The sequence below is a fragment of the Apiospora kogelbergensis genome, assembly GCF_038363985.1.
Source record: "Apiospora kogelbergensis strain CBS 113332 chromosome Unknown utg000006l_segment0_segment0, whole genome shotgun sequence".
Taxonomy (NCBI): domain Eukaryota; kingdom Fungi; phylum Ascomycota; class Sordariomycetes; order Amphisphaeriales; family Apiosporaceae; genus Apiospora; species Apiospora kogelbergensis.
In genome coordinates, this window is record NW_027117423.1 from 4,616,165 (window position 1) to 4,642,479 (window position 26,315).

At 53.1% G+C, this 26,315-nt stretch overlaps 12 protein-coding genes across 12 annotated transcripts; 6 read left to right on the forward strand and 6 right to left on the reverse strand.

The window, feature by feature from the left end:
- Positions 1-1,135: 1,135 nt before the first annotated feature.
- Positions 1,136-2,098, forward strand: PG998_010342 (uncharacterized protein; the record flags this gene model as incomplete). The annotated part of the gene is made up of 1 exon (XM_066877158.1): positions 1,136-2,098. One exon carries the CDS (start codon positions 1,136-1,138, stop codon positions 2,096-2,098), a length of 963 nt encoding a protein of 320 aa, XP_066729314.1.
- Positions 2,099-3,353: 1,255 nt separating this feature from the next.
- On the reverse strand, positions 3,354-4,879 carry PG998_010343 (uncharacterized protein; the record flags this gene model as incomplete). The annotated part of the gene is made up of 2 exons (XM_066877159.1): positions 3,354-3,932; positions 3,992-4,879. The coding sequence occupies 2 exons, from the start codon at positions 4,877-4,879 to the stop codon at positions 3,354-3,356; spliced, it is 1,467 nt and encodes a 488-aa protein (XP_066729315.1).
- Positions 4,880-6,038: 1,159 nt separating this feature from the next.
- PG998_010344 (NACHT and WD domain protein) lies at positions 6,039-7,548 on the reverse strand (the record flags this gene model as incomplete). The annotated part of the gene is made up of 4 exons (XM_066877160.1): positions 6,039-6,073; positions 6,209-6,504; positions 6,572-6,963; positions 7,054-7,548. The coding sequence occupies 4 exons, from the start codon at positions 7,546-7,548 to the stop codon at positions 6,039-6,041; spliced, it is 1,218 nt and encodes a 405-aa protein (XP_066729316.1).
- A 686-nt stretch (positions 7,549-8,234) lies between these two features.
- On the forward strand, positions 8,235-8,576 carry PG998_010345 (phosphotransferase enzyme family protein; the record flags this gene model as incomplete). Its single annotated transcript, XM_066877161.1, has 2 exons — positions 8,235-8,295; positions 8,368-8,576. 2 exons carry the CDS (start codon positions 8,235-8,237, stop codon positions 8,574-8,576), a joined length of 270 nt encoding a protein of 89 aa, XP_066729317.1.
- Positions 8,577-8,732: 156 nt separating this feature from the next.
- On the forward strand, positions 8,733-9,517 carry PG998_010346 (uncharacterized protein; the record flags this gene model as incomplete). Its single annotated transcript, XM_066877162.1, has 2 exons — positions 8,733-8,977; positions 9,394-9,517. 2 exons carry the CDS (start codon positions 8,733-8,735, stop codon positions 9,515-9,517), a joined length of 369 nt encoding a protein of 122 aa, XP_066729318.1.
- Positions 9,518-10,522: 1,005 nt separating this feature from the next.
- On the reverse strand, positions 10,523-11,002 carry PG998_010347 (uncharacterized protein; the record flags this gene model as incomplete). Its single annotated transcript, XM_066877163.1, has 1 exon — positions 10,523-11,002. One exon carries the CDS (start codon positions 11,000-11,002, stop codon positions 10,523-10,525), a length of 480 nt encoding a protein of 159 aa, XP_066729319.1.
- Positions 11,003-11,316: 314 nt separating this feature from the next.
- On the reverse strand, positions 11,317-11,757 carry PG998_010348 (HET-domain-containing protein; the record flags this gene model as incomplete). The annotated part of the gene is made up of 1 exon (XM_066877164.1): positions 11,317-11,757. One exon carries the CDS (start codon positions 11,755-11,757, stop codon positions 11,317-11,319), a length of 441 nt encoding a protein of 146 aa, XP_066729320.1.
- Positions 11,758-13,463: 1,706 nt separating this feature from the next.
- On the forward strand, positions 13,464-14,647 carry PG998_010349 (uncharacterized protein; the record flags this gene model as incomplete). The annotated part of the gene is made up of 3 exons (XM_066877165.1): positions 13,464-13,677; positions 13,814-13,963; positions 14,019-14,647. The coding sequence occupies 3 exons, from the start codon at positions 13,464-13,466 to the stop codon at positions 14,645-14,647; spliced, it is 993 nt and encodes a 330-aa protein (XP_066729321.1).
- Positions 14,648-15,009: 362 nt separating this feature from the next.
- Positions 15,010-17,719, reverse strand: PG998_010350 (MFS amine transporter; the record flags this gene model as incomplete). The annotated part of the gene is made up of 8 exons (XM_066877166.1): positions 15,010-15,575; positions 15,923-15,973; positions 16,044-16,098; positions 16,162-16,421; positions 16,481-17,194; positions 17,257-17,277; positions 17,325-17,391; positions 17,603-17,719. The coding sequence occupies 8 exons, from the start codon at positions 17,717-17,719 to the stop codon at positions 15,010-15,012; spliced, it is 1,851 nt and encodes a 616-aa protein (XP_066729322.1).
- Positions 17,720-18,845: 1,126 nt separating this feature from the next.
- PG998_010351 (uncharacterized protein) lies at positions 18,846-20,749 on the forward strand (the record flags this gene model as incomplete). Its single annotated transcript, XM_066877167.1, has 2 exons — positions 18,846-18,848; positions 19,526-20,749. 2 exons carry the CDS (start codon positions 18,846-18,848, stop codon positions 20,747-20,749), a joined length of 1,227 nt encoding a protein of 408 aa, XP_066729323.1.
- Positions 20,750-21,188: 439 nt separating this feature from the next.
- PG998_010352 (uncharacterized protein) lies at positions 21,189-22,028 on the reverse strand (the record flags this gene model as incomplete). Its single annotated transcript, XM_066877168.1, has 1 exon — positions 21,189-22,028. One exon carries the CDS (start codon positions 22,026-22,028, stop codon positions 21,189-21,191), a length of 840 nt encoding a protein of 279 aa, XP_066729324.1.
- A 719-nt stretch (positions 22,029-22,747) lies between these two features.
- On the forward strand, positions 22,748-25,754 carry PG998_010353 (uncharacterized protein; the record flags this gene model as incomplete). The annotated part of the gene is made up of 8 exons (XM_066877169.1): positions 22,748-23,008; positions 23,060-23,193; positions 23,268-23,555; positions 23,614-23,978; positions 24,030-24,588; positions 24,636-24,905; positions 24,961-25,175; positions 25,235-25,754. The coding sequence occupies exons 1-8, from the start codon at positions 22,759-22,761 to the stop codon at positions 25,752-25,754; spliced, it is 2,601 nt and encodes an 866-aa protein (XP_066729325.1). The 5' UTR covers positions 22,748-22,758.
- Between the last annotated feature and the right edge of the window lie 561 nt (positions 25,755-26,315).

The following is a 26,315-nucleotide window of genomic DNA, read 5'->3' on the forward strand; positions in this document are numbered from 1 at the left end:
ACCCGACGATGCGATTCCACGATGAACAGAGAATTGGGTCTTGGATGGGGCAGAGACTCTCATGGCGACGTCAAGAGGTGCGGCTCAAGCAGCAAAAGCCCAATCGTCAACCCCGCAATGACCGATAAAGCAAGGGACCATGCGTTCATCCCACTCCACGGCCACTGTTAGCTCCGATCTCAAGACTTCTTTCTGTTGAACTCGTAGATACAACGGTGACGACGCAGCTTTGTGTTTCTACGTCACAGGTGCGGTTCTGCCCGTATCTCGATATCGATACTCGCATTGCTCTGCATACATGAGACTATAAATGAATACGGGCCGTCTCCACGCAAGAAAAGTGACCGTCAATAGGCTCTGTTGGGAACTTGGCAAATGTGCGCAGCTGGTTACGACATCGGAGTTAAGCTCTCAGGCTCAGGAGCGAGTCCTAGTTCAAGGTCAAAGGACCCTTCATCATACCGAGATTGATCTTGATACCAATGCCAATACAGAGGTATGAATGATAACGTACCCGAATACGTATTCGCGCAATAGGCTGGAAGCCCAATAACCCAATTGCAGTTTTTCTGTTGATTCATTCTTCGGGTGCTGAAGCTCGTCTACATTGTGTGCATAGCTGTCAGAAGCCCAAGATGTCGGGAGTCGAGAGAACACAACCTGCTTGCCAAGTTTCCGCCAGCACTACCGACGAGCATTACCTGAGTCTATCAAGGCAATACTCCGAGGCAGTTGGAAAGGGATTTGACTAATTTTCGAGTTCCAATCGATTGTATTTCGATTTAAATTGATTGTTTCGTTGCGATGCAAGGCAACAATGTGGACTCTTGGTAGTTGCATGTCATTAATCCAACCAATTGCGAACACTGCTAAACATCGTCCAACTTCAATCAACGTGGCTAACTGCATTGCAGCCTCAATTGGAACTTTGCCAGGGGCGCAGCACTTGCGAGCCCACTATCTTTGGAACACCCAGCTAGCCAGGTGCCAGGCAACAGGATGCACATACGGCGACACGAGGCATCAGTTGCTTTTCAAGCATTTAGGAGACGCCTCTCCACGCCGTGAAATGAGAGGCACAGAGAGACAGCGCGTCGGGAGTTATTGGTATCAGTCTCTTAACGAATAAGTCGCCATGTTCGAATATTTGAAGAGTTTAACGTCTAGATCCGAGCCGGAGACGGCGAAATTGGAAAAATACATCCGCAAGGCCTATACCAGAGACCCCTCCATCAAGCCCTTCGCCGACGGCGGCGCCAACACGCTGCCACCCACGCTCAGGCGGGACCGGAAGAACCGCGTCATCTACTACATCGGCACCTTCAACCCGCCGCACCGAGGCCACCTCGCCCTGCTGAACCACGTCTACCAGCACAGCCGGGACGCGGCGGGCTTCCACGCCGTCGCCGTCATCGTCATGGCGCACGGCCAGAGCTGGGCCGACCGCAAGGTCCGCGACGACGCGAAACCCCTCCGGCTGACCTTCGACCAGCGCCTGCGGCTCCTCGAGGACGGCCTGGACGCGCACGCGGCCAAGGACACGCGCAGCCGGCTCTGGGTCATGCCCCGCGACGTCAACGGCTGGTGGGCGTTCCAGGCCCGGCTGAACGCCGCCTGCGCCAAGGACGGCTTCGCCCTCGAGTTCCACGAGCTGCTGGGCCCGGACTACGTCAAGCTGTCCGGGCCGCAGTGCTTCGCGTGGCACGGCGTCGTGACGTCCAACATCTGCCGACCGGCCGACTTCGATGCCGATGGCGGTGGCCAGCAACCCCCGCTTCCGTTGGCTGGGTTTCACCCGTGGCAGCAGGAGCGGCAACAGGGGTTGACGGACGAGCCTGCGGAGGATGGGGAGGGAGATACAGACCCTACGAGTGGAGACGAGGCTTGGATGTGCTATATGCGGACAGAAGGCCCTAGAAAGGGATACAGCGTCCGGTACATCCGCTCCAGGCAGCCGAGCATGGACCCCGACATGAGCTCCAGCAAGCTGAGGAGCATCATCGCCGAGTCGCCCCCAGACGAGCTGGCCGAGAATCTCTGTGGGCTCGCGACGAACCCCGAACTACTAATCCAGATTATGAAAGAATGTACGGTGTAGTCTCTCGCCAAAGTGGAGGTGATCTGGTGACTGGGGTGAAGCCGAACTCAAGCCGGGCTATCTGTGCCGTGCATGACCCGGCGTTGATCTTTGGTACCTTGAAAGCTACTCGAATCAAACTCCGCTACCCATGGCTTCGCCATTCGTTGTATTGATTGATGTACGTTCCGAGTCTGGGTTACATCCCAAGTCTCGGCCGCAAAATGATTCATTACCACGGCATTACCACACTTGCTATCACGAACTGCACGGGAAATATTCATTCGAAAATGTTTGGACCATTCAGACAAATGCGTATTGGGTGATTTCAATTGGCGGTATAGCGCACGCCACAGCGCATTGCGGCACCGCCCAGCAACGGAGCCGGTACGTGCCCAGGTGAACAAATAGCTGGTGACGGAACCGCCCGTCCCCGATGTCCAAGGGCCGTTCATGGCCAAATGCAACTCCTATGGTACTGCCCGACCGCCTCATTTCGCTCTGGTCGCCAGTGTATGAACAATTAGTTAGTTTGCCAGTAGACTCAAACTCTAAATCCCGCGACAATGAAACGACGACAAGCTACCTATTGGTGTTTGCAGCTCCTATTTCCTCTTCTGTCGTGCCAGGGCGCCATACCGCTTCTTCCCCTGAAGAGCGGTGCCGCAGCTTGACACACCGAAGCTCTGCGGCTTGTGGGGTGTGCATGGAAAGCGTGGTGGAACTATTGAATTGGCGATTGGGGGCCAGACCTGCGAATGCGCTGCGCGAAGATCGTCAAATTAGCTGTCGCGGGATGGAACGGTAAGCTTCCCCGCGTGGGCGTCCCGCATCCCCACGAGCCATACCCCTGGCTTGGGGAAGGAAACGAAAGATCCACCGTGCTCCTTCACCGACCCCGTGGTCGGGGGACGAGCAGATCAGCTGGTGTGACAATAATGGCCAGATCATGGATACGGTGCACCGTAACACATAACGAGAACAGTTGGGCAAGATTGTCAAGCACTCTTTTCGAGAGTGTATTCTTTTCTATGGATGCAACCACTTGACAAAAGTGCCTGCCCAAAGCCATGCCCACCAATAACGAGGCTGCGCCGAACACACAAACGCCTTGCTCATTTGCCCGTTCCCAAATAACATATGATGGGGTGGTCTCAGCATGCCCACTGAAGATACCAAAGTCATCATGTCCCAATATCCCATTACTCTCATTATGTACAGGATGAGCCCTCGTGCCGTGTCGTCTGGTTGACAGAGCCACGATGCTTTCATTGTGTTATACCGCAGGCCAAATAGGCTTCTTGCACTCGCCCTGCCGTTCGATCCACTTGTTGATCTTGGGCACGATCCAGCCACTGCGGTAGCGCTTCGACGGGATCTGCTCGCTCCGGTTGGGCCGGCCCAGCTTGAAGGAGAAGCTCGAGGCGCAGACGCCGTCGTGGTACAGGAACTGAAAGCAGTCCTGGACCGACTCGCACATGGCCCGGCAGTCCTCGTAGCTCTTGTGCGCCTTGCGCTCGACCTGCGACATGGGGCCCTTCTTGGTGCGCTCCAGCACCCAGGCCTCGTGTTTCTTGGCGTCACGGTCGAGGTAGAAGACGTCGTCGCTGAGGTTGTCCCAGTCGTCGCGGCTGGCCCGCATCTTGGCCGCGAAGAAGTGGTTGTAGATGTCTTTTAGCAGCATGGTGCGCTGCGTCGTCAACGACTGCGAGCTCGTCTGGAAGAAGTCGCGCTCGTACTCCCAGAAGGACGAGACCTCTTGCGAGTTCATGTGGTGCATGGTGACGACGGGCTGGCACCAGTGCGAAGGCCCAAAGGGCAGCGTGTAGGGCTTCTCGCCGTTGATGGTCGGCCACTGCGATGAGATCATTAGTGCTGCTCTCACACAACGCCAGCCGGAAAGGGTTTACATACCACGTTCTTCACCGTCACGTCCGTGGCCTCCTTGAAGGCCTTGGCGAACATGTAGTCTCCGCAGCAAGAGTCGTGGATCCGGGTGTCCCACTTGTTGGCGATGCTCTCGTCGGGCCTGCCGCCGAACTGGCGCATGGCCGCCTTGGAGATGACGTAGCCGCTGCCGCCGTGGGCAAAGGGGAACTCGCTGATCATGGTCATGCTGCCGAAATAGTGCTTGGTGGTGGCGCGGAACTTCTTGAGCCACTGGACGAGGTTGGGCCAGAGCACGTAGGTGTCGGCGTCGATGAAGACGTACCAGTCGTAGTTGGGCCGCAGGCGGAAGGTTTTCTCGGCGATGTGGATGTTCTTGTACTTATCCAGGTTCCAACCAGCCGTGGCGGCGTCCCCGCCCTCCTTGTTGCAGTTCTCCAGGTCCACCTCGCAGGCCTTCTGGTAGTTGTAGAGGACGAAGTCGGTGTTGTCCTTCTTGGCCTCCTCCAGGACCGTGTCCAAGCTGTCGCGGATCTCGACGCCGGCGATGGTCTGCTTCATGTCGGAGAAGACGAGGTAGTCGGGGACGCAACGCAGCGTGGTTATCATTTGGGTGGGCACTTTGGCAAACGCCTCGCTCGCGCCCGTCTTCATGACGACGAGGATGTTGGAGGTGTCAGGCATCCAGGCGCATGCCGGGTCCTGGGACGCCGACGGTCGTGGTAACGCTCCATCGGGGAGGTCGGTGGCGTTGGCGTCGGCGGCATGCCCGTGGTGGTGGTAGGAGGGCAGAGGAAAGGGTGATCGGATGTAAGAGGGACCCAGGATGCCGATGCGGGCGGCCGTGTAGAACGAGGCGGTTAGGAAGATGGCGAGAAGCAGGGTCGCAGTGCGAGAGCGCCGCGATTGAATCATGATGGCGAACAGGACATGTCGGCGGGACGAAGCCGGATTTCAGATTTCAGAAGACAAGACGAGAAAAAGGTTGAAAGAACAGGAGGATCACGGATTCAAGAAAGAGTCAGGCTAGTGCGACAGATGCGGGTAGGGGAAAAAAGGCATGGCAGCTTGGCATGGCAGCATGGCGTGGTGTTGGGGAGTGCGTGTGCGCGTGCCACTGTTGCGTCGCACAGGGTGTGTCCCTTCCTGACGCATGTCTAATGCACCGCTGAGCATGCAGGGTTGGCCATGCAGGCCGTGTGTATGTCAAACACGAGCTGTGTAACTGGCAAGCGCCAACATCCAACAAGACGGGCGGCTTGGCAGGTGGAATCGTGCGTTCCCATTGCGCGGCGGGCTATGGCGTCGGTAGATCGCGACAGTTTGCGCAGGTAGGCAGGGATGGATGCAGCCTCCTGTTGCGATGGGAAATGAGAGTTGCTTAATTGACAGCAGTTCCGAACCGCCTGGCTGGGATGAACACCCGCCTGGCTGCCTGGATAGCTGGAGAAGGAGGGAATGAGGGATGGAGGGGTAGTTTAGTTGCATGTGTTATGGAGTGGCCTTACGCGTTTGCCTGCTTGGCATCTCGTGATGGTGGGTCAATCACAAAAGCCAAGTTTGCCATCGCAATTTTCTTTTTGCCAATTTGGCTGCATGCTTCAAGCCTAGAAGCGTCTTTAGCAGGCGATAGTGTCCACTGCCACAGGGGTTGGAGCATGGTGGCTGGCTGTTCGGAGGAACGACCCGAGGGGATTCGAGCATCTTTCACTAAGCAGTGCATCTTTCACTACGGCGGCTTGCTCAGCTATGTGTGCAGATGGCATGACCAGTGGCCGGCTTCCAATTACCCCTCCACCCTCGCGGACCTTGATCTTCCGTATCTTCCTTTCCGTTGCAGGCGGCCGACCTACGTTATCGTATGTCGTTGGCTTAGAGTTGGTCGTTGCTCCATCCAAACCATTTGATTGCGAACTTGGTCCATGTTGCTTTTATTAGGCCCGTTCGGTAGCAAATCCCCCCACGTGCGTCATACGATCCACCCAGGTTGATCCAAATTCCAAGAACGCGCGTATTCACCAGCTTGAGACGCCCGTGGAAACACGTCCAAGCAAGGCGCCTGTAAATCGGTCTTCTAGGCCATCGTCTCTCCCGTAATTGTGCTGTGGCCTTTTAGACCGAGTTTGTCGAGCATTGTTGATTGCGATATTTCAGTCAATTGTCTGCCTCGTGGAGGTTGTCATGATGCGTGCCGCTTGATCTTCAATACCCTGTGGTCTTCCCAGTCGACTGGAAACGACTTACGCCCACCCACCGCTCGGTTGAGGCCTTTCCTGACAACTGCCACCTCCCCTTTCACAGCAAACAAAATGTCCCCCAGCTTCGTGACGCGGATGAGCGGTGCGTTGTTCGTGCGCAGCCAGTCAGCTGGCGGAGCAAAGTGAAACATCTGCCACGTCATGGATAACAGGAAGTTCTCCATGGACGACCTGGTCTTATCACCATGCTTAAAAAAGTAGAAGCAGCACTGGTGATTGGCTATCTCTAGCTCGTCCACGATATGTCCAGCGATACAAGACTTGCCGCAGCCTGGGGGCCCTCTGACCCAGAAAATGTTGGAGGTCTGTACTTGTCTCGAATTTGCAAACACTCCTATGATCCCCATACAGAAGAGCCGACTGCTCATGGGCATAGTTGAGCACTGCATCCGCTTTAGGAACGATCATGACGTCTCCGAGGCCCCCGATACTGAGTGCATATGTCTCATAGAACGAATGGATCATGAGGTCTGCTGCATGAGCCGGAAACAGTGTGTTGATTGTTTGGAGGGTATTGGAATTCCGGCGTAGATCTTCGAGATATGGTTTTAGCCCCGAGGTCATGCGAAATAGCCTTTCAAGTATCGGCGTCAACTCGGATCCCGTATGTGGCGTTGCTATGAATATAATGGCCGTGATTCTCGTTGCGACATTGTTGTATGCGGGCATCTGTTTCGCCATAATGTAGGTCTGCTTCATAACAAGACCGCCCATGCTATGACCGACAAAAATGATAGGAGACTGTTTGGGAGTCGTTAGTCAAAGAAACAATGACCACAGACAGTCGTGGCTTGTGGTATTGAGGTCGTTGGAGCGGGATAATAAACGTACATCTGCATCATGGATACCGGGATTACTGAGCAGACTATTGAGCAAAGACTTGGAGAAATCCTGAATGTTCAAAGTGCTGCTCTCCTTGAAATTGGAGTCGTATCCAAAGATGTGAACACTTGCTCCCTGGAACGGTGCCTGCTTCGGGAGCAAGTCGCGAGGCCAAAGATCGCCATTCTTCGACCATGTATGTTCAGAACCCCCTCCTAGTCCATGGACGAACACGATATGGGCGGTCGATATATCGCCCGAGGGTGACCGGTGAACAGTTGTGAGGCCCAACGGTCCTTTGGGGCTCACATCCGTGCTGTCTGACGATTGAGATGAAGTTTGACGGAGAGAAAAATGGCGTGTGAAATGGGATCGATTGGGCAGAGTCGTCGGCCTCGCCAAGGGCCCGACTTCCGACTGCGACTCGCCAGCACTAGACGAACGTGAGGCATGCTCCTCTGAGCTCGAGTCTCTGTGGCGAGGCCATGGCACTTTATCCGCCATCGTTGACCCCAGGAGGTTATGCGAGAGGCTCGGCCCGTTCCCGCATGCGAGGCTTTACTGGCGCGGATTCAAGATGGCGCCTGGTTACAACGTCGGTTCGGTGGTGTAATCTGTCGAACAGGCTCGGTTTGTACTTGAGTTGCGATTGACCAAAACCACCAGCCAGGTTGGAATCTATCTTTGGACAGGGAATTATGTGTTGATCTCATACGGCGTGACTGGTGCGGGGTGACGAGGTTCATATTCCTTGGTAGTATCCTGTGTATCATCGAGGCTGAAGCGGCGAGTTCTGATTGGCCCAGCACAACGTTCACGCAATAGCTATCCGGGTCGGCGCTTATCAGTTGGGGGTCGACCCCGGTGTATGCAGAGAGGCTCTTCGAGCGACATAACTACCTTTCTTGAGAAAATGCCTAGCCCCAACCCAGATTCCTTCAATTCATTCACGACAACTCCAATTTCGTCAAATTGAACAAGCAACCCGTCTCGGGATAGCAGCTGTGAATGAATTACCACCAGAGTCACTGGTGAACGTGGAAACAGACGAAACCCGTATCGAGAACGAGACACATTTCACGACAGGGCCAATAGCCGAAAGGAATCGAGCTGCTGTTCAAAACAACCGAAACCTAAAGACGAAGGAAGACTTCAAGGCCCTAGGGGACGGATCGAGTGCTTAGTGGGCAATGGGTGCCAACGAAATCCCCCAGCATATCATCGAAAGTGTCGATGACAATGTTATGGCCTGTATGTCAAAGCTCAGATCGATCTGTCAGTGCTATGATAGCTTACATATTACCTGTTTCGTATTACTAGAAGGCAGCGAGATTGTCTCGATCGACCCGCATGGAAATAGCAATTGGACACGAAGCGCCGAGATCCAGACGGAACTAGGTGGCGAATCGCGATCCTACTTCCTCAAGGCTACCAACTTCAGGTCCGGCAGAGTCATGTACCACAGCGAGTACGAGTCCCTAAAAGCCATGCACGATGCTGTGCCAGGTATCTGCCCAGACCCAGTTGGCTAGGGCTCTTATGCCTCCGATCCTGCGATATTCTTTCTGCTGTGCCATTTCGTGGACATATTTAACGAGCCGGCCGATCCACAGCTCTTGCCGCCACGAATGGCCCATCTTCATCAACAGGCCACCGCCAAGGATGGAATGTACGGTTGGCACGTAACCATGGCTGGTGGCCTTATTCCAGTCGTACTTGAGAAAAGCGTCTCGTGGGAAGACTTCTTTGTTCGCTATGTGCGTTATCTGTTCCGCGCTCAGGAAATCGCCCAGGGCCCACGAACGCCAGAGATTGAACGCCTCGTGAACTTGCTTTTCAACCGATTGATTCCACAGTTGCTGCGACCCCTGGAAACCGGTGGCCGCGAGATTACACCTACCCTCCTTCACACGAATCTCTGGGACGGCAACCTGTGAGTGAAAGAGGATGGAGAGCCCATCATACACGATCCGATGTCCATGTATGGACACAACGAATGCAAGTCACAGCCGCACAATACTGGCTTTTTAGGTGATGGAAGCTGACCATTTTGAAGTTGACATAAGAGTTTGGGGTCATCCTCAACAGAAGACTGGAATGACGTTTGTCAATAATTACCACATCCACTATCCTAAGTCGGCGCCAGAGGAAGACTCATACGGCCGCATCACACTCTACTATCTGCAAGTAAATCAAACTGTGGGGGTGCTATGAAGCTTCTGCTGATAAGCTAGAAGAGCATTCGAGGTTAAGAGTATCGGCCACTAAGCTGGGGGAACCCGCTTTATCGGAACGAGTAAGTTCCTCTTTCTAGTCGATCGGGATATCTGATAATCTAACACCCCGCAGATTGGTCAGCTACATGACAGAGCTTGAGCACCGATATCTCGACTCATACGAAGAATGGGCCACGAGCAGGGACGAGTCGGCGTATCCGCCAAAGGTTGATTCAGGGCTGAGGTGGCCGTGTTGATGTAATGATGTGCAGGAATGCCACTATGTACAGGTTTGAGGACACAAAATGGTCAGAATGCAGAATGAAGAACCTAAACAAGGGGCCATGTGAGACCAGGCCCAGCAACAGCGGGGCGGACTGCAATTAGTAGCTCAGAGTTGGACATGGATGTGTTCAATGTCACGTCGATCGATCTCATTCAGGGCAAGAGATAGGGTCTACAAGATGGCACTATTATAGCCATGGCCAATTAGGGCTGTGGTCGTGATCTTCAGCGTGGCTCGTGTCGCATCACAGCATAGCAGCACAAACAGGTGAGCGAATGAGGTAGTAGTTAAGTGCTGCCCCCAGAATGCAATCAACAAAAGAAACAGCACCTGCGGCCCTGACTCTGTATGATGACCGTCTACATGACAGCATGGACGACGACCGGACAGTCGCAAAGCTCGTGCAAGCTTCGAATATCCCTGTCGTTTCAACTGACAGTCATTGTGTCAATGGGTGGGCTTCACAGAATTAGTTTTATAGTTATATCATCAACCGCATCGATGACCCATTGACGCACGCAGACGGTTCAGAAAGGTATGTTCATTTAAGAATATATCAATGTTTACAACCTAGGCATATCGGTTTAGAGATGAAGTCGGCTTGTTACTCGGAAGCCACCGGATATTGCAAAACCACAGGGACTTTTGATACTTCTGATTTTGGCTTCATTTGCACAATCTATTCTTGTGACCGCTGCACGATATAGTTCCTTGTCGCTCGATGGTTGAGCTATACAGCCAACAATTCCTCAATGATGGGTAGCTAGATTAGATCCAACCAACGTAGATCATGTCCGGCCCGCATCCTTACCAGCTCTTTCAACCGATACGGCACCACGGAGATGACCGATCCAGGTTTCTCTTGCACTCTGCGGCCCTAAGCATCCACATCTGGCCCTAGCAAGGTTTCATCATCTAGCCTCAGATCTAGAAACGACACGTTTCCTGTACTTTCTGCGACGTAGCCGAACTCCCACTACGCACCGGCAACTTTGGCAACCCGGGTCCCACGCAGCAACGGTCCGAGCATGGCCTCGCCGTCGCACGTATCCCTCGTGATACACTGGCCCACCACCGCATACCGTTTGTCCCCAACCAGCCGCAGCACCATCGGGAATCTGCAGCCCACGAGAAGACTGACCTGGTCGCCCGGCTTGGCGTGCCCGGGACACAGGATGGGGACACCAGCTGCATCCCAGCCAAGGCGTCGGCCCACCAGGTGTTCGCAGTAGTTGTTTACCACCCTGGACATACCAGGGTTCGCGGCGGCTCTATCTGAACTTAGCGTCCCCGCGAGGAGCTGTTGAACCACTTCGATATAGTCGTGCGCCGAGGCATCGTACAGTGTCGGTGGGTGGTGTCTGTTCGCGCGAACACCGGCTTGCAGCCCATGGATGTACATCTGCACAAAGTTGGCGTTTCGAGCGTGGACAGATCTGACTGTGGCGTCGAGCATGGAGATGGCAGCATGCAGTATCGCAATCTTTTCTGGCAGTCCATGGTCCTATCTCAGGCCGGTGGTGTGGCCAATGGTCCCAATCTCTGTCGCGACTGTCCCAAACACCCGCGTGAGTCGCTTCTGGTTGTCGGTGACGATATGGTACAATGGGGCAAGGTGAGAGGAGGCAAACGCTTCCAGCTCAAATCGTTATAGAATAGACATCTGTGACCAGTCGGGTACTCAGCTCGGCAGACGACTTACCGCCGCTGAGTTGCTGAGCTCGCACTGGCCGATGATGTCGAGCGAGATGAAGTGCGCGACGCTCCGCTCTACCGCGGTCGTGTAGACTTCCTCGTACATTTCGGTGTAGTCAGGCGTGACCCCAAGGTCCCTGGGCGCCCATCCTGGAGCATTCCCTTGACGACGAACACGTGGTTGCGCTGATATCCGCAGCCGGCCGCGTGAAGGTAGGTTCGCAGATCGTCGAGGCGGATTTCGCGGGGCTGGTAGATGACGCCCACCATGCGGCGGATGGCCGCGCAGAAGGCGGCCTTCTCCGGCCCTGGGTTTTCGGATTTCTTGGATTTGCGATGGAACAGGGCCAGGGCATTCCGGAAAGCGGTCCAGAAAACCCGCAAATCGCCGCAGCAAATGATCGCATGGCTGTTGGCGAGAAAGGTTTCCTGTCGGATCCACAGGCGGGTAAACCAGGGCCGACAAAGAAGCGCGACGAGCGAGCGGAACTCAACCTCTGAGAAGTCTATTGGCATGTTGAGATCTACCAGGGCCTTCTATGCGTCACCTGAAATAGCCTTTGGTTCCCGGTTGCCTGACTCGAAGTCGATAATAGCCTGGGACCCAATGGACTCCATTAGTGACATTGCTAGATCGCTTTTGGCTCACTCTGAGGCGCAGCCAAGCCACGATGCGCCTCTACCGCTTGTATATCCTATCCATCATACCCACCTGTGGGCGTTTCTCGATATCATCCTTCTGGCCGTTGCAGATGGCGTCGATCCATATAATGCGTGTTGAGCTTTTGCTTCTGATATTTTGCAGAACGCCATGCAGGTTCTGAGTGACTGATAAGCGTTGGTATATTCCATTGGCGCAATCAACTATGGCATGCGAAGGTCCTTTCAAGACCCCCAAACGTAGCTCAGAGCCTCGTACACTGAATAGATGGCATTCTTGAACTCCACGACATCGATGGCAATAGCCACTACCGTCCTGTAACGAACAGGCCAGACGATTCACCGGCGTAGGTGAGTCGGTGGGGGGAGGGGTAAACTGGTACACCAGGACTTCTCTTTCGGACAGAAGTGTCTCCATAACGAATGAGAACATAGGCAGGTCCTCTCGGGTGCTCTCCATCAAGGCCTAAATAAGTTTTAGGTAGGCAGGAAATGAACAATGAGGGCAGGGTACTAGAAAATGTAGTATCAGGCTGTGGAGTTCTTCAAGTCTTGGCCATGGCACCATACGAGCTGACATACGTGGCCGAAACAAGGCAGAAGACTGGTAGCATTTTAGGCCAATAACAGGTAGGGATCCCGAACGACGATGGCTTAGCCTCGAAAAGCAAAGATTCTCATCCCTTCAGCACCATTCCATACACGGCTGAGCTGACCCTCTGTCTTTAGCAATCGTAACAGGCCCTGGCATATTCCGAGTTGCTTTATCAGGCCAGCCTCATTACATGATAAATCGAGACGTGTTGATAGTGATATCAGGCCTTGTGAAGGGAAGCGACATTGTGCTATTCGAGAGCGTTGTCAGGTCATATGAGGCCCCACAAAGTTTATATCCATCACAATAGCGCCCTATCAGAATTTCTGAGGTGACTCCTGTGACCGTCAGTAAGAAATTTCTCATGAGGCGCTGAAATTCTTTGTGGAAAGTGTGGTACCGCTGCATGATGGGGCCATTGACGTCTTGAAGCTCATGGTGTACCCTCCCTGATCGTTGTTTCTCCCGGCGGCCAGCTACCAGCAAATCGTGACAGAATGGTAGGATACGATAACCCACGAGAAACCATGTGCTGGAATAGTTGATCCGCTGGTCATAGGCATCTTCGAAATGTACAAGATACCGAAAAGTCTGTATTCCATCGCGAACAAAGACATACACCGCCGACAAAAAGGCTTCCACAAGCTCTTTGGCGACATGGAGCAGGACTTTATAAATTACCTATAGCGGATCCATGAAAGAATTAACCATGAGCTAGTGGCTTCCAATCAAGCACGCTATGCCAGTTCTTTGTCTTGCTTAGTACTGCGGCAAACTTACTCATATACAACATTCATGCCATCAATTGAACCTGCGCTGTCTCACCCATCAATGCGCCCGAGACACCGACATCGCACTAATCCATAGCCGGCAATAGATACCTCACGAAAACTAACCAAATCCGCCTTACTGTTCGACTAAGTGCTTGGATTGTGTAACCGCTACGCTACTTCGCTCTTTAGCTATAATGAGCGCACAAAGCCGCCCCGGCCAGCAATATGATGACTCTATCAATTACCAACGCATGACGGCGTCGCAATTTGCCATCTTTCGAAAGGCGCAAGAACAGCGACGCCGGGAAGCAGACTATCGTCGTCACCGACTTCAACACTGGCTAACATCCCTCGAAGCCGCCGTTCCTGCCCCTGAAATCAAGTACTCAGAAGAGCCCGACAGAGCTAGTAAGCGAGCGCGCCTTTCCAAGTACCCATACAATGCGTCATCACCGCCGCCTTGGACCAACTCGCCAGACGTCGTCACGTTGCCGGCCCAACAGGGAACGTCACCAAGGGGGAACGAAATATTCGAAATGAACAGGAGGATGCGGTCATCGGGACGGAGACCTCACGGCCAAGTGCAACGGACAATCCCAGAAGGTCGGCCCGTGTCGCGAGGCAACGTTCGGCACTCCTGCTGCACAAAATGGAGACGCCGCACTTGGTCAGACCTGGTCCGATGAATATGGAGGTGGCCAGGCATCTTCTGCCCCAGGACATTCATACTTTGTTTCAACGCTTTCAAGACGCCACCCACAACATTAAGACGGTCCCGGCGGAAGTAAGCGATGAAGTGAAACGTTTCGGTGTCAAGTTGCCCCTGGAGGCCGTCCGCGAGCCAGCACCCGCGAATCCTCCTTTTACAAATGTGGTGCCAAAACCCTTCGAACAGGACGACACTGCTTTAGCGGCGAGAGATGTACTGCAGGACCTGTGCACTATCCTGCAGGACACGAGGGAGTCCGTAGCGCTGAAGCGTCACGAAGATGTTTGGAATCATCTTACTCATGGTCTAATCCTGCGTCTTGGTTTTCGATCGCACGCTGCTTTCTTGCACTCCTGGCATCATGACCCCTCCAAGCCTAGGTACAGTGTCCGGTGCGAGTCGGTCATGAATGCCACGATCGATGGCGGTTGCATAACGAAGATGAAGGGATCAGGACCGCCTGGGCCGGCGTGCCACATGGAAACCATTGTTGCGAGCGATGGCACTGTGTTGCAAGTTTGCGCGCCAGAGAGTTTACTTACTCCAGAACACAGCACATCCAGCCACAACAAGGTCGATTTCATCCTGGCACTGAACATGGCTGAAGAAACGCCACTACGGAGGACGGTCGATGAGCTGGATAAACATGTGAATCAAACAGCCCCTTAGCCTTTGAAAGATTTCATCGCGGTCCCGATCAAAACCCTGACGCCGTTCCAGGCAAAGGACCCGCTGGAGCAACTGGGCATCTGGGCTGCTGCGTGGCATAAGCGCATGTACCAGCTTCGGCACCGTTTACAAACCGAGGGGGCCGACAGGGGGAGACCCAAACACACATCAGCCGCGCCTCGTTTCGATGCCCCTGATTCAGGTCATCGGCCACGAGTGGAGCGCGTACTTCGCTTGCGACCAAGGGCCATCGTCCCAATCAGTTTGAAATCAGAGAAAGCGAGTGCGGGCCTCAGTGCCGTGGAGACAGGCGATCAGCACGAATTGCGGCTAGGAGCTAATGAAACTATGAGCACCGCTGGCTACTCCACGACGCCCCACGGCATCCTTGCTGGATGTTGTAGTCTGCTTCCATCAGTCATGCTTCCGTCCTCGATTTTGGCATCTGCAAGACATAAACCAAGTGAATACTCTTGCTCCGACAGCTTCAACTCTATTTCTCCCATCGAACACTCATACTCTTTGGTATCAATGCTCTGGTCATAGGCCTCTACGGCCCGTTCGATAACAGCGTTCTTCTGAAGCATCAAGTCCTTGTATGATTGAAGGCTACGAGCGACAGAAAGCCAAACAGCTTGCTGTTGGAGTAACTGGCGCTTTTCCTTTTTCAAATTCTCTCTTTCCATAACATTCCTGCGTCGGAGAGCCTGGTAAAATGCATCTCGATTGTGCTTTATTTCTTGTTGCAAGACAAGTAGATTTCTCTGGGCCATTGATGGGTCCGTCAAAATACGGTCGACTGCCGTTTTTATGTGATTCTTTCCATCAGGTATACACTCCTTCGCAACAAGCTGATATTTGCTACGCACGCTGAAGCTTGGCAAGTCATAAGGTGAAGAGGGCACCGCGGGAATATCGGATATGGGATCTATATGGCTTTCCGAATTAAGAAGCGCGCGTACGATTGTAAAAGATACTGTCTCCGGAGAGCGCGTTGAGCCGACAGCAAAGCTCGAAGATCTGCAATTTCGAGAGTGCTGCAACAAATTGGCTTCGGACCGATGGAGGCCAATGGACCTATCTTTAGAGTTGACTATATCTTTAGCATCGTAAATATCGAGCACTTTTCCCCATAATAATGTTATATTAAAATAATTATTTTATAATATATATATAATACTAATTGTAGTAATATTAATAATACCTAGTTAAGTTATTAAATAATCATTTTAAGTATAAAAAGGTTATAAAAGTAATTAAGGATATAAAACTTACCAAGAACAAGAGTTAATCCAGACCATGCAAACTGTGTCTTCAGCCATGCAGCTGTTATTAAAATTATTAATACGAGATATTCACTTAATTTCAAGCCCGATCATTCAAGATTCCTACTTACCTAGCAAAGGACCTATGAGAACACCGGCAGAATACGAGAATTCGAACAGACCGTACTATTCGTCATTGTTAGTATCAGTCAAAGGGAGGACTGGTGTTATGGAATAACAGTAGCATACAGCTTGTGCAAATGCGCCATATGGGCCAAACCGCCCTGGTGTCTCTTCCTCAAGCTCTTCGACAGAGTCAAAAATGTCGCTCAGTACCGGGGTCATGATCATGCACATGGCCACGCCGATGAAGGAAAGGTCAACAGCACCTGCAACTTCATGGAGGGTGTCGTGCCTGTCGTGGAACCGCAGCAACACAAGCATTACCCCACAGATGATATAGCCCGTTGCGGCGATTGGTCGGTTACCGATGCGCTCGCAGAGCAGTCCTGAAGAGAGTTAATTATCCGTATAAGGACGACGTACTCCCATAGTCCGTGATACTAACCGATAATCGGCGAAAAAAAAGCCGGGACCATCAATGGAATGAAAACAAGTGCTGTGATCAGCGTGTTAAAGCCAGAGGTCTCTTGGAGGTGGATTGGCAAGGTGGCTTCAAATGCACTCATGGTGACGGCCTGGATGAGTGCACAGGTGAGATTCACGAGCAATCTGCGTGATTTGACCAATGTTTCGAAGGCAAATTCCGTCGTGACTTCGTCACCGACCGCTGCCTCCTCTCTAGCTTCTGTAGCGCTCGTACGTTGCTCTCTCAACAACGGAGTGGTGGCATCTGGGCCAGAGTCAGTAGAATCGGTGTCATCGGCCTGAGTAACCAGGGCCTCCGTGGTAGCCAACAAATCCTTTTTTTCGATTAGAAGTAGACGCAGGGCAACGTCTAATCCCAGTAAACCAACAGCAAGCCCCATGGTGGTATTGAATCCCCCAATGGAGTAGGTGACGCCTCCGACGATGGGACCAGCGACAGTACCGCAGCTGAAGCCGATGTTGATGTAGCCCATGGCCACTGGAACCTCGCTCTTGCCTACGGTGTCCACGAGAAGAGCCAGGCCGACGCTCCATACTGCCGCTGATGCCAGTCCTTGCAGGAGCCGGCCAATGCACATGACAGTGATGTGTCTGGCGGCCCATACCATGGCCGTCCCGCCGATAAAGACCGCGAGGCCGAGAAGCAATGATGTGCGACGATTTCGGACATGATCTTTGGTTTTTGTCAATCATTTCCACAGCTGTAAGCATAGGAAAGAGAGGCTGATTACACACCTGCCATATAGCCAAATGCAACTGCAGGTGTAAGCTTTCAGACTCCTTTGTTGTCGGATCGTACTTACAAGCTCCGGCTACGTTACCTAAACCAGAAAGGCCGACTGCGACCGACGTGAATAGCTGCACTGTGACCTTGTCAATAGACAAGAAGGAACCAAACCGGCCCAGTTGCCATTACCTTTTTCTTGTGGTACTGAGCATCTCTCACGGATCACATCTGGAAATACCGGAATGAGTTGTCTGGCCCTCAAGTTGCGATTAGCTGACGTTAGTACAAGAGCTTGCCTTGGCGTACCCATAAAGGAACGTATCCTTGTCAAACAGGGGTTAGTAATAGACATACACAGGCGACGAGAAGACATGCCGTGAAAATAGCAATTGCGACCGCGGTGATAACAAACGCATTGCTCGAACGTAGTCGCAGGTGCCAAGGGAGGTTTATGAGCGGTTGATCCGGCATTTTGGCTTTGTTCTCATAACAGAAGAAAAAGAAACAGGGTACTCAAAAGGTAAAGAACTGCAAGATTTCACGAAAGGACTTAGATAATGGACGGAATCATTCATATGTTCACTTGTTCGGGTGTCCCAACAAATAAGTGTCCCATGCCACATGTCCTTTTCGCTTCTGGCCCGCTGCATGCCACCATGATTATTAGTTTGGGGATGTCCGAGAATACTTTCCAGAGAGGCCTGGGCCCGGTCCTTTCCTGGCACATATATTGAAGATCTTTTCCGATTCAAATCAGGCCCCTATGGGGTAAGCCCAGGCACACGGAATTATGAGACTTGCAGCCGCTTTGCTACACAGACCCTCTATACAGACCGTCCTGAATGTGTCCTGTGCCAAATACGGCATCTGGCGCTTCAGATATGCCCTTTTCGTCATTTAAATAGGAACTTCGCGGCACCTTGGGATTGAAACAAATTTAAACCCTCAGCAGCATGATTTTACCAGTACGGTTACTATGACTGAGTGTGAGCTCGTTGGTCCGAAGTAATAGGAAGATACTTCCTCGCTTTCTGGGTCGAATTCTTCTAATAATTCTGTTCTAAAAAGGAAAATGCCGGGATACACTTTACCAGAACCTCCATTAGCTCGCGTGCCTGCTTGCCTCTTCCCCGTGTCAACACTGACGGCATGCGACTCCAGCTTGCCGAGCCAAAAATCCCTAACCTCGACTCTTAATGGTAGGTGGAATGATATTGAGTCGAGGTTCGAAGACCAGGGAATTTCTTTTCCTTCGATCTTGAAGGCTGTCTGGGCCATAGTCTTGCAATGCTACGTGGCGTCCGAGATAACCTGCTTTGAGTACCGTGGTCAGGGAGACGACATTAGAAATCACAACAACGATACAGATCGTGACGCGACGCAGGATGGCTCAATGCTGTGCCTCTTACGCCTGGATGAGACCGAGAATCTACTCGACTTGATGAAGCGACTGCATCAGGGCCATCTGTCGCACTACTTGTCTTCTCCGAAGGGGCATGACATACTCTATGTCTCGCCTGTACCATTTGCGGATTGTTGGAACACGTCACTCAGCTTCAAAGGTTTAGAGTCTGGACACAAACATCCGGAAAACTCCATGGTAAGTCTGAATGCCGTGAATTCTTGGTAGCAAGGCTGACTCTGAGAGAAAAGTCGGATCTTTCAATTACCATAACAAAGACATACAATGGTCGCATAACCACTAGTATTGACTACTGTGTTTCCTCTATTCCTGGTGATTTGGCATGTGGTGTGCTAGGGACTCTCAATCACGTATTGTCGGACGCTCTCACCTCGCCCAATCTAGCAGTGCGAGACCTCGAGACCTGTTCGTACGGCGACCAAAAGATCATCCGCCACCTCACCTCCCCCGGTTTCCCCCACCGAGCGAGTCTGCATTCACGACCTAATTCTCAGGCAGTGCCGGCTAAACCCTGAACGCATGGCCGTTTGCGGCTGGGATGGGGACCTAACCTATGGCGAGCTGGACGACCTCTCCTGCCGATTGGCGCACCATCTGGTTTCCCTTGGTGTGATGCCCGAGTCGTTCATTTTTAGCTGCTTCCCCAAGTCCACCTGGGCCATCGTCGCGAGGCTCGCGATCCTGCGCGCGGGAGGAGTTTACATCTCCATTGACGCCACACACCCGCCAGCTTACCTCGACTCGATCATCCTGCGGACACAGGCGCGGATCATGCTAACCGGCCTGGCCTACGCTGACCGGTTCCGTACTTTCGTCGACACCGTGGTTGAGGTGTCCCTGGACTTTATCCGTAGCCTGCCGGAAAAGCGCGGACCCGCCTGCACTTCCGTCGGCCCCGACAACGCCTGCCTGCTACTGTTCACGTCTGGCAGCACGGGGAGCCCAAAGGCATCATCCAGGTCCACCAGTCGTACAGCACAGCCTGCCTCGACTACGCCCGTCGCCTAGGCCTCGGCCCGCACACACGATTCCTTCACTTCGACGACTACGCGTTCGATATCAGTAATTTGGAGCTGTTCGTGCCGCTCGTCCTTGGAGGCTGCTGCTGCGTGCCGAGTTCAACGCTGAAGGCGCAGGACCTGGCGGACAACATCAACATCCTGCAAGCCAACATCACTTTCCTCACGCCAACCGTCGCGATCAAGCTGGACCCTGCGGACGTTCCATGCCTCGAAATCCTCTGCGTAGGGGGCGAGCCCCTGCCCAAAGGTCTCATCAATAAATGGACGAGCAGCAGGACCAAGCTAATCAACCAGTACGGCATGGGCGAGGTGGCCATTTGCTGTGCGTTCAACGACAAGGTGACGGCCCAGACCAACGACCGGATCGGGCGACCCGTCAGCGGCGCCATATGGGTGGTGGACCCGTCCTCGCCGGAGCGGCTCATGCCGGTGGGTGCCGTCGGCGAGCTCCTCATGGAGGGTCCACACCTCTCGCGGCAGTACTTGGACCAGATCTCGCGACACTCCGAGGCCGTTTTCCTGCTCGAGGCGCCGGCCTGGCTGACACATATGCACCAGGGGCGCGCGAAGGCACGTCTGTACCGGTCGGGCGACCTGGGCCGTCTGCACCACGACGGGACGATCCAGTACCTGGGGCGCAAGGATACGGTGCTGAAGCTGGACGGCTGCCGCATCGAGGCGCTCGAGGTGGAGCACCACGCGCGCAAGTGCCTGACGCCTCAGGATGTCGTCGTAGTCGACCTGCTGGGTGTCATCGACGGCGTCGCGGACCCCGAGTTGACCGCATACATCTACCTCGACGACCACCCAGACGGCACCGCAGCGCTCAAGCCGCACGACCATCCCACGCTGTCGGACGCAACCCGGGATGAGCTCGCGGCCCCCAAAGTTCAGGAGATCAAGCACTGCATCGCCCAGGCCCTACCGGCTTACATGGTGCCGAAATCCTTCCTGCTGGCGACTTGGATCCCACAGACGGCATCTAAGAAAACGGACAGGAAGAAGATCCATATGGTGGGCCAGAAGTACTATCTTGAAGAGCGTTTTAAAAGTTAAAAGCAGCTTATATATTTCTATTTCCGCACAAGTAGGTAAACATGGATTGCTAGCTTCCTATATTAATTTCACACTTGACAGCTATATAATTGTACTCAAGTGAACTGATAATGCTGGCGTTAGCTCGCCTTGATTCCAGTACAAGGCTACAATAAGGGACTAGACTTATGTGTTAGTGCAAATCACAGCTTTTCCCTGATAAGATTTCCTCCTTCCTTTTCAATTACCGCTATCAGATTCTGCCACGACCTGGCCGCCCGCGCCGCGTGTGTGGCTGGTGTCTCCGGGCTTGGGTCTGCCAATGTCCTAGAGAACACCTCGTAGGACAACCATCCCCGCCAACCCAGCTGCTCCATCAGTAGCCGCACCACGTCGACGACGGGAAGGTAGCAGCCGCGCTCGGGCTCGCACAGGAAGAGCCGGGCGTTGCGCGACCAGCTCATCCGGGGGGCTGCCCGGCCACGTAGAATGGATGACCCGACCGGAGCGGCTCGGCCAGCCGCTCGCTGTCTGCGAGCTGCACGACATACACCTTGGCCATGTCCAGCTCCGTCGCCATGCGGTGCAGCGTCGCCTTCATGCTGGACTGGGCTGATGCGGCCGAGTCTTCAATCATGCCCGTCTTGGTTGTGGGGTCCGCAAACACGGCAGCGGCCATGTTGAAGGTGTCGAGAGCGAGACCGAAGTTGGGGCGGTCCACCAGCTGGACCACCTCCCAGGCCTGCTCCCACGTGTGAATTTCGTTGCCCCAGGCAATGGCCTCGTAGGCAATCCGGACTGGCGGGGAGCACAGCGCTGCTCGGTCTGCCATGTCGCGCAGATCGTCGACAATAACATCGAGTCGCCCAGAGTGAGTGCGGGCTTTGCCGGTGACCGGGTCAGGTCCCAGGAAGTTGGAAGCAACAAGTATAGTGCTACTGCCTAAGATTTGGACGATTTCGAGCCAGACTGGTAGAACCTGTTCTTGGAGACGGGCAGTCTCTGCACGATCAACCAATCCCTCATAGAACCGGAACGGTTGCAGGTTCAAGATTACCAGGTGGAGGTCGTCGCAAAGTTCGCGAATGGTTCTCGCCGCCTCCTGTATGTTGTGCCTCGACGGGGGTTGAAAAATGGAATAGGTGTCGGTAGATAGCAATCGGGCCAACGCTTCAAGATCATCGTAGAACAGCTCAATGCCTCCGAGCCCGCAAGCGGCCGCTTCGCGAAGCTTGTCGCGAATATCGTGCAAACCGGCCTGCCCCAGGGAAATGGTTGCGATAGCAGGCTTGCAATGCATGTTGTCTGCAGTGTCTGTACTAGATAGAGTATGGATGTTTACAGGATCGTGCTCGAGAGGTCCGGTTCGATATTGATCAAAGTTGGATAGTGCAGAACGCTTCTCAAGAACAATTGGTGTAGCACTGAATAAGGGACTGGGAGCAGAGATTCACCAGGGGCTAGCCTTTTAATGGACACAGGACTCGGCAATGGATGCAACGTCTGGTTTAACGTTCTTCAGGGAGCATCATTGTCTCGGACAAGTTTGCATCAAAACCTTTCGAGAGATAGCTTGTACGACGATATGGGTAGGGATCACACCGAGCTACCAATGGGACATAATGCTTTTATATTAACGGTCTATCAGTTCAGGCCGGGGTGTCAAACCTTAAGATGGGAAAAGAGGCAATAGGGTTTGAGCTCTATTCTCGAAACCTAAAAGCCTGAAAAGACGCAAGAATGCGTTCACCAAGATAATAGCCATGGGGTTGTGTTACACAATGCGGGAAGAAAACCTCTGAATGTGCCTCACACGTAAGCACTTGCCGAACCTACCACATCCTGAAACATCTGCGAGCCGTCGGCATTTCCCCAATGCAGAGCGAGAATTGTTGAAAATTTGCCTGCGCACAGAAACGTCGAGGCCATGCCCATAGATACTGAGGAAGAGATGCGTGATATCATGATTATAAAAGCTGGTACAAATCCCAACTTGGGAGCATGAAGGCAACAATGAAACATAGCTCCTTATGCCTTATACACCGAACCCTACCGAACTCATCAACATGGGTCAGTCTCAGCCCTACGAATACTACGCCATCACGGGCATCAAAGCCGGTTGGGGCTTGGACGGGCCTGGGTCGGTACCCACCCGTCAAGAAATCAATGAATGGTCATCTAAGGCCGAGAACGAGAAGCAGGTCAACCTGTTCCTCCTGGCGCTCCGACGCCTCCAGGATGTCCCTCCCGACAGCCGGGACTCGTTCTTCCAGATTGCCGGTTAGAAGCCATAATGCAGCCTGATTTAATTATACTCATTGTTAGATACAGGTATCCATGGCATGCCCTTCAAGGGTTGGGACGAGCCCAACACCACGCCCAAGGATGCCAAAGACAAGGGCTATTGCACCCATGCGAACGCCCTGTTTCCGCCATGGCATCGCCCATATATGCTCTTGTACGAGGTGGGTACACTGCCAGATCACCCTCTTACGTCTCGTGTTATGTAGAGGGATAGAAAGCGGCTAACACCTCTCAGCAACAACTGTATGATGTGATGGTCAAGCAGATTATACCGAACTTCCCCAAGAGCGAACAGCAGTCATGGCAGCAAGCGGCAGACACATGGAGGCTCCCGTTCTGGGATTGGGCGGCGAACCCAAGGATTCCCGCTCTCGCGGACAAGCCCGAAGTAACTGTTACAGCGCCACCAGGGCAGAAGGTCCGCATCGAAAACCCTCTGTATCAGTTCCGGATGCCCAATGACGAGCCCATGTCAACACAGGGGGTGGGGACAGTCACGACGGACGAAGAGGAGTCTTTTGAGGTACGTGTAACTCTTCATCTTTGCTTTTGCCCACAGTATTGAAGAAATCGTCTTTCAGTATGGCGTTTGCTATGCCACCAGTCGCTGTCCTCTGGAGGGGCAGACCAAGTCGGAAAGCAATGACTGGATTGAGGGCGTGGTCAACAACGAGGAAGTCACCAGATACATGGCCGACCACATCGACGTCAAGGACAAAGACCGCGGTGCCGCAGCCGAGCTGGTCTATCGTCTAATGACGTACCCTTTGACCTACGAGCAATTTGCGACCGTTAACGTTGACGGTAAGAAAGGCACGAGTGAGGAGACTGACGTGAACCTTGAATTCATCCACAACAATATTCACTGGTGGGTGGGAGGTGAAGGTGGTCATATGTCGCAAATCCCAGTGGCGACCTTCGACCCCATGTTTTGGCTTCATCACTGGTACATACGCTCCCTTGTTGGTATTCGAGCATGTTGACTAATCGATGGTAGCTACCTGGACCGGCTCTTCGCCATCTGGCAGCAGCTTAACCAGGACAAATGGTTCACTGAGTCTCCCCAAGGTGATTTTCCTCAAAGAACCATTGGCATTCCTAAGGGAGACAACATTCGCAGCACCACACCCCTGCGTCCTTTTCATAAAGACAAGGCAGGAGCCGTATGGACGCCCAATGAGGTCCGAAATCACTTCGACCTGGGATACACTTACTCAGGGATAGAACCCTGGAAGCCCGAGTACCAAACTGGAGGCCAGCCCGACCGTGCCAAGCTTGTCAAAAGCCTCAAAGAACTTATCAACACCCAGTATGGAAAATGCCGACAGCAGGCCATCGAGATTTTGGACGAAGCCGTCAGCTCGGGCCAAACAGGTGGCGGAGGCGCTCCTGCCAACGCTGTTGCCATCGCCACCTCCACAGGAGGCTCGGCCACCGCCATTGCGCGGGCGTTTTCTAACCCATCCGACGGGCCAGCGGCGCCAGGGCCCGTTCCGAGGGGCATGAAGATTATCTCCGGGGGCGCCGGCATCGAGAGCAACGACTTCGCCATCAGCGTCCGCTTCTCCCGATTCGCGTTCGGGGCCACTCCTTCGCCGTCCAGGTCTGTCTCGCGCCGGCCGACGCGTCGCAGCCGCCGGATCTCGCCCGCGACTACATCGGCAGTGTGTACAATTTTAGCAGCCCCGCCACCAACAACGGTGAAACGGTCTGCAGCAATTGTTCCACCCTCGAGCGGCAGAACGTTATGATGTCGGCATATCTTCCCATTAACCTGTTGCTCAACAAGCTCCTCAAGGAGAACTCATTGGCGTCCCTGGAAAAGGACGAGGTCGAGAGTCTTCTGCAGCGTCTCTATTGGAGAGTTACAAAGGTGAAAATGCGAGTGTTCCCTTGCTTCATTCCGTAGTCACTAATAAGCTGTGTAGTATGGCAAGGAGGTCCCGGAGGATCAGTTGCAGAACCTCCGCCTTCAGATTGTCGTCTCGGTAAACACGGCGAGTCACTTCAAGGATGCATCCAAGCCATCTGGCTTTGCCAACTTCAGCGTCATCCCGTCGCTCGGTATCGGATCTGGAGTCAATAACGATCCGCCTACTAGCTCTACATCGAGCGAGAGCCGTTTGTCCGACGCGACTCAGATGTAAGCGTCTATGTTATAAATGATCTGAGGTTCAAGCTGACATCGAACTGCTCTACAAGCCCATCAGACACGCAGTACCTCGCACTGGACAAGACCATCAGGCTTAAGAAACCCGTTCCCCAAGGCGGCATCATCACCGTCGAGAGTGCTTCCATTAGCCTAACCAAGGCCGACGTCGGCGAGGACAGTACGGGCATATCCTTCATGCACTTTGACGAGTCCAACAACCAAGACCGGTATAAAGAGAGCAACTATGACGTGCTCCTGAGCGTTTCCATCCGGCGACCGGACGTCTTACGGCTGAATGGTAAGAAGGCGCATCAGGGATGGGGTCAGCAGAAAGACATTCGTCTGGACAGGCAATGGTTCAAGGCACCCAATCCCAAGTTCGAGGTCCGTGAGAAGGACGGCGATTTCGAGGTTTACATCGACGGCGTTCACGTTGGGTCGTGCAAGAAGAAGATCAATAAGGAGATTACTCATGTACAGTATTGGATTAAGGATAAAGACAAGTCTACCTCGGCACTTTCGTATGCCCTACTTGTTCAAGTTATTACTACTGAACCGGGCATACTCTGATTCAATGAAAACCCCGGTGTTGGGGCGAGCAGTAATGAAGAAATTATATCATCGTTATATCATTGTATTATGGTTCGATTTGGCTATAATGTGCGAGGCATGACGGACTCGCGAATTGTAAGACGGGTTGAACTTTGAACTTTAGATATAACTCACTAATGAGGGCCCTGCAGTTGGTGACACTCAAACGCATGATAAATTCAACTTACCTAAACATCCCCAGCGGAGAAAGATTGAAGAAATCGACGAAGCAATACGAATATAGGCACAATCAATTCAAGCAGCAACTTACCGCCAGCCGGAAATGGTACAAGCTTGACAGCGCTTTCAGAAATAGCATCTTTACCCTCATACCTGTGGGCTATTAGAGCAAGATCGAGAGGCTTGAAGAAGAAGGGTTATGCATTCTTAGGGCAGCCCCGCTGTATAACTCGTTATGAATAGCGAGCTATTAAATCAAAATTACATCAATGAAATTGTTACAGTGATATTTCGCCTATCACATGAGCTCATCTTGATTCGAAATTTCAGTATAAGGTGCATCGTAAGTGATGGATGATG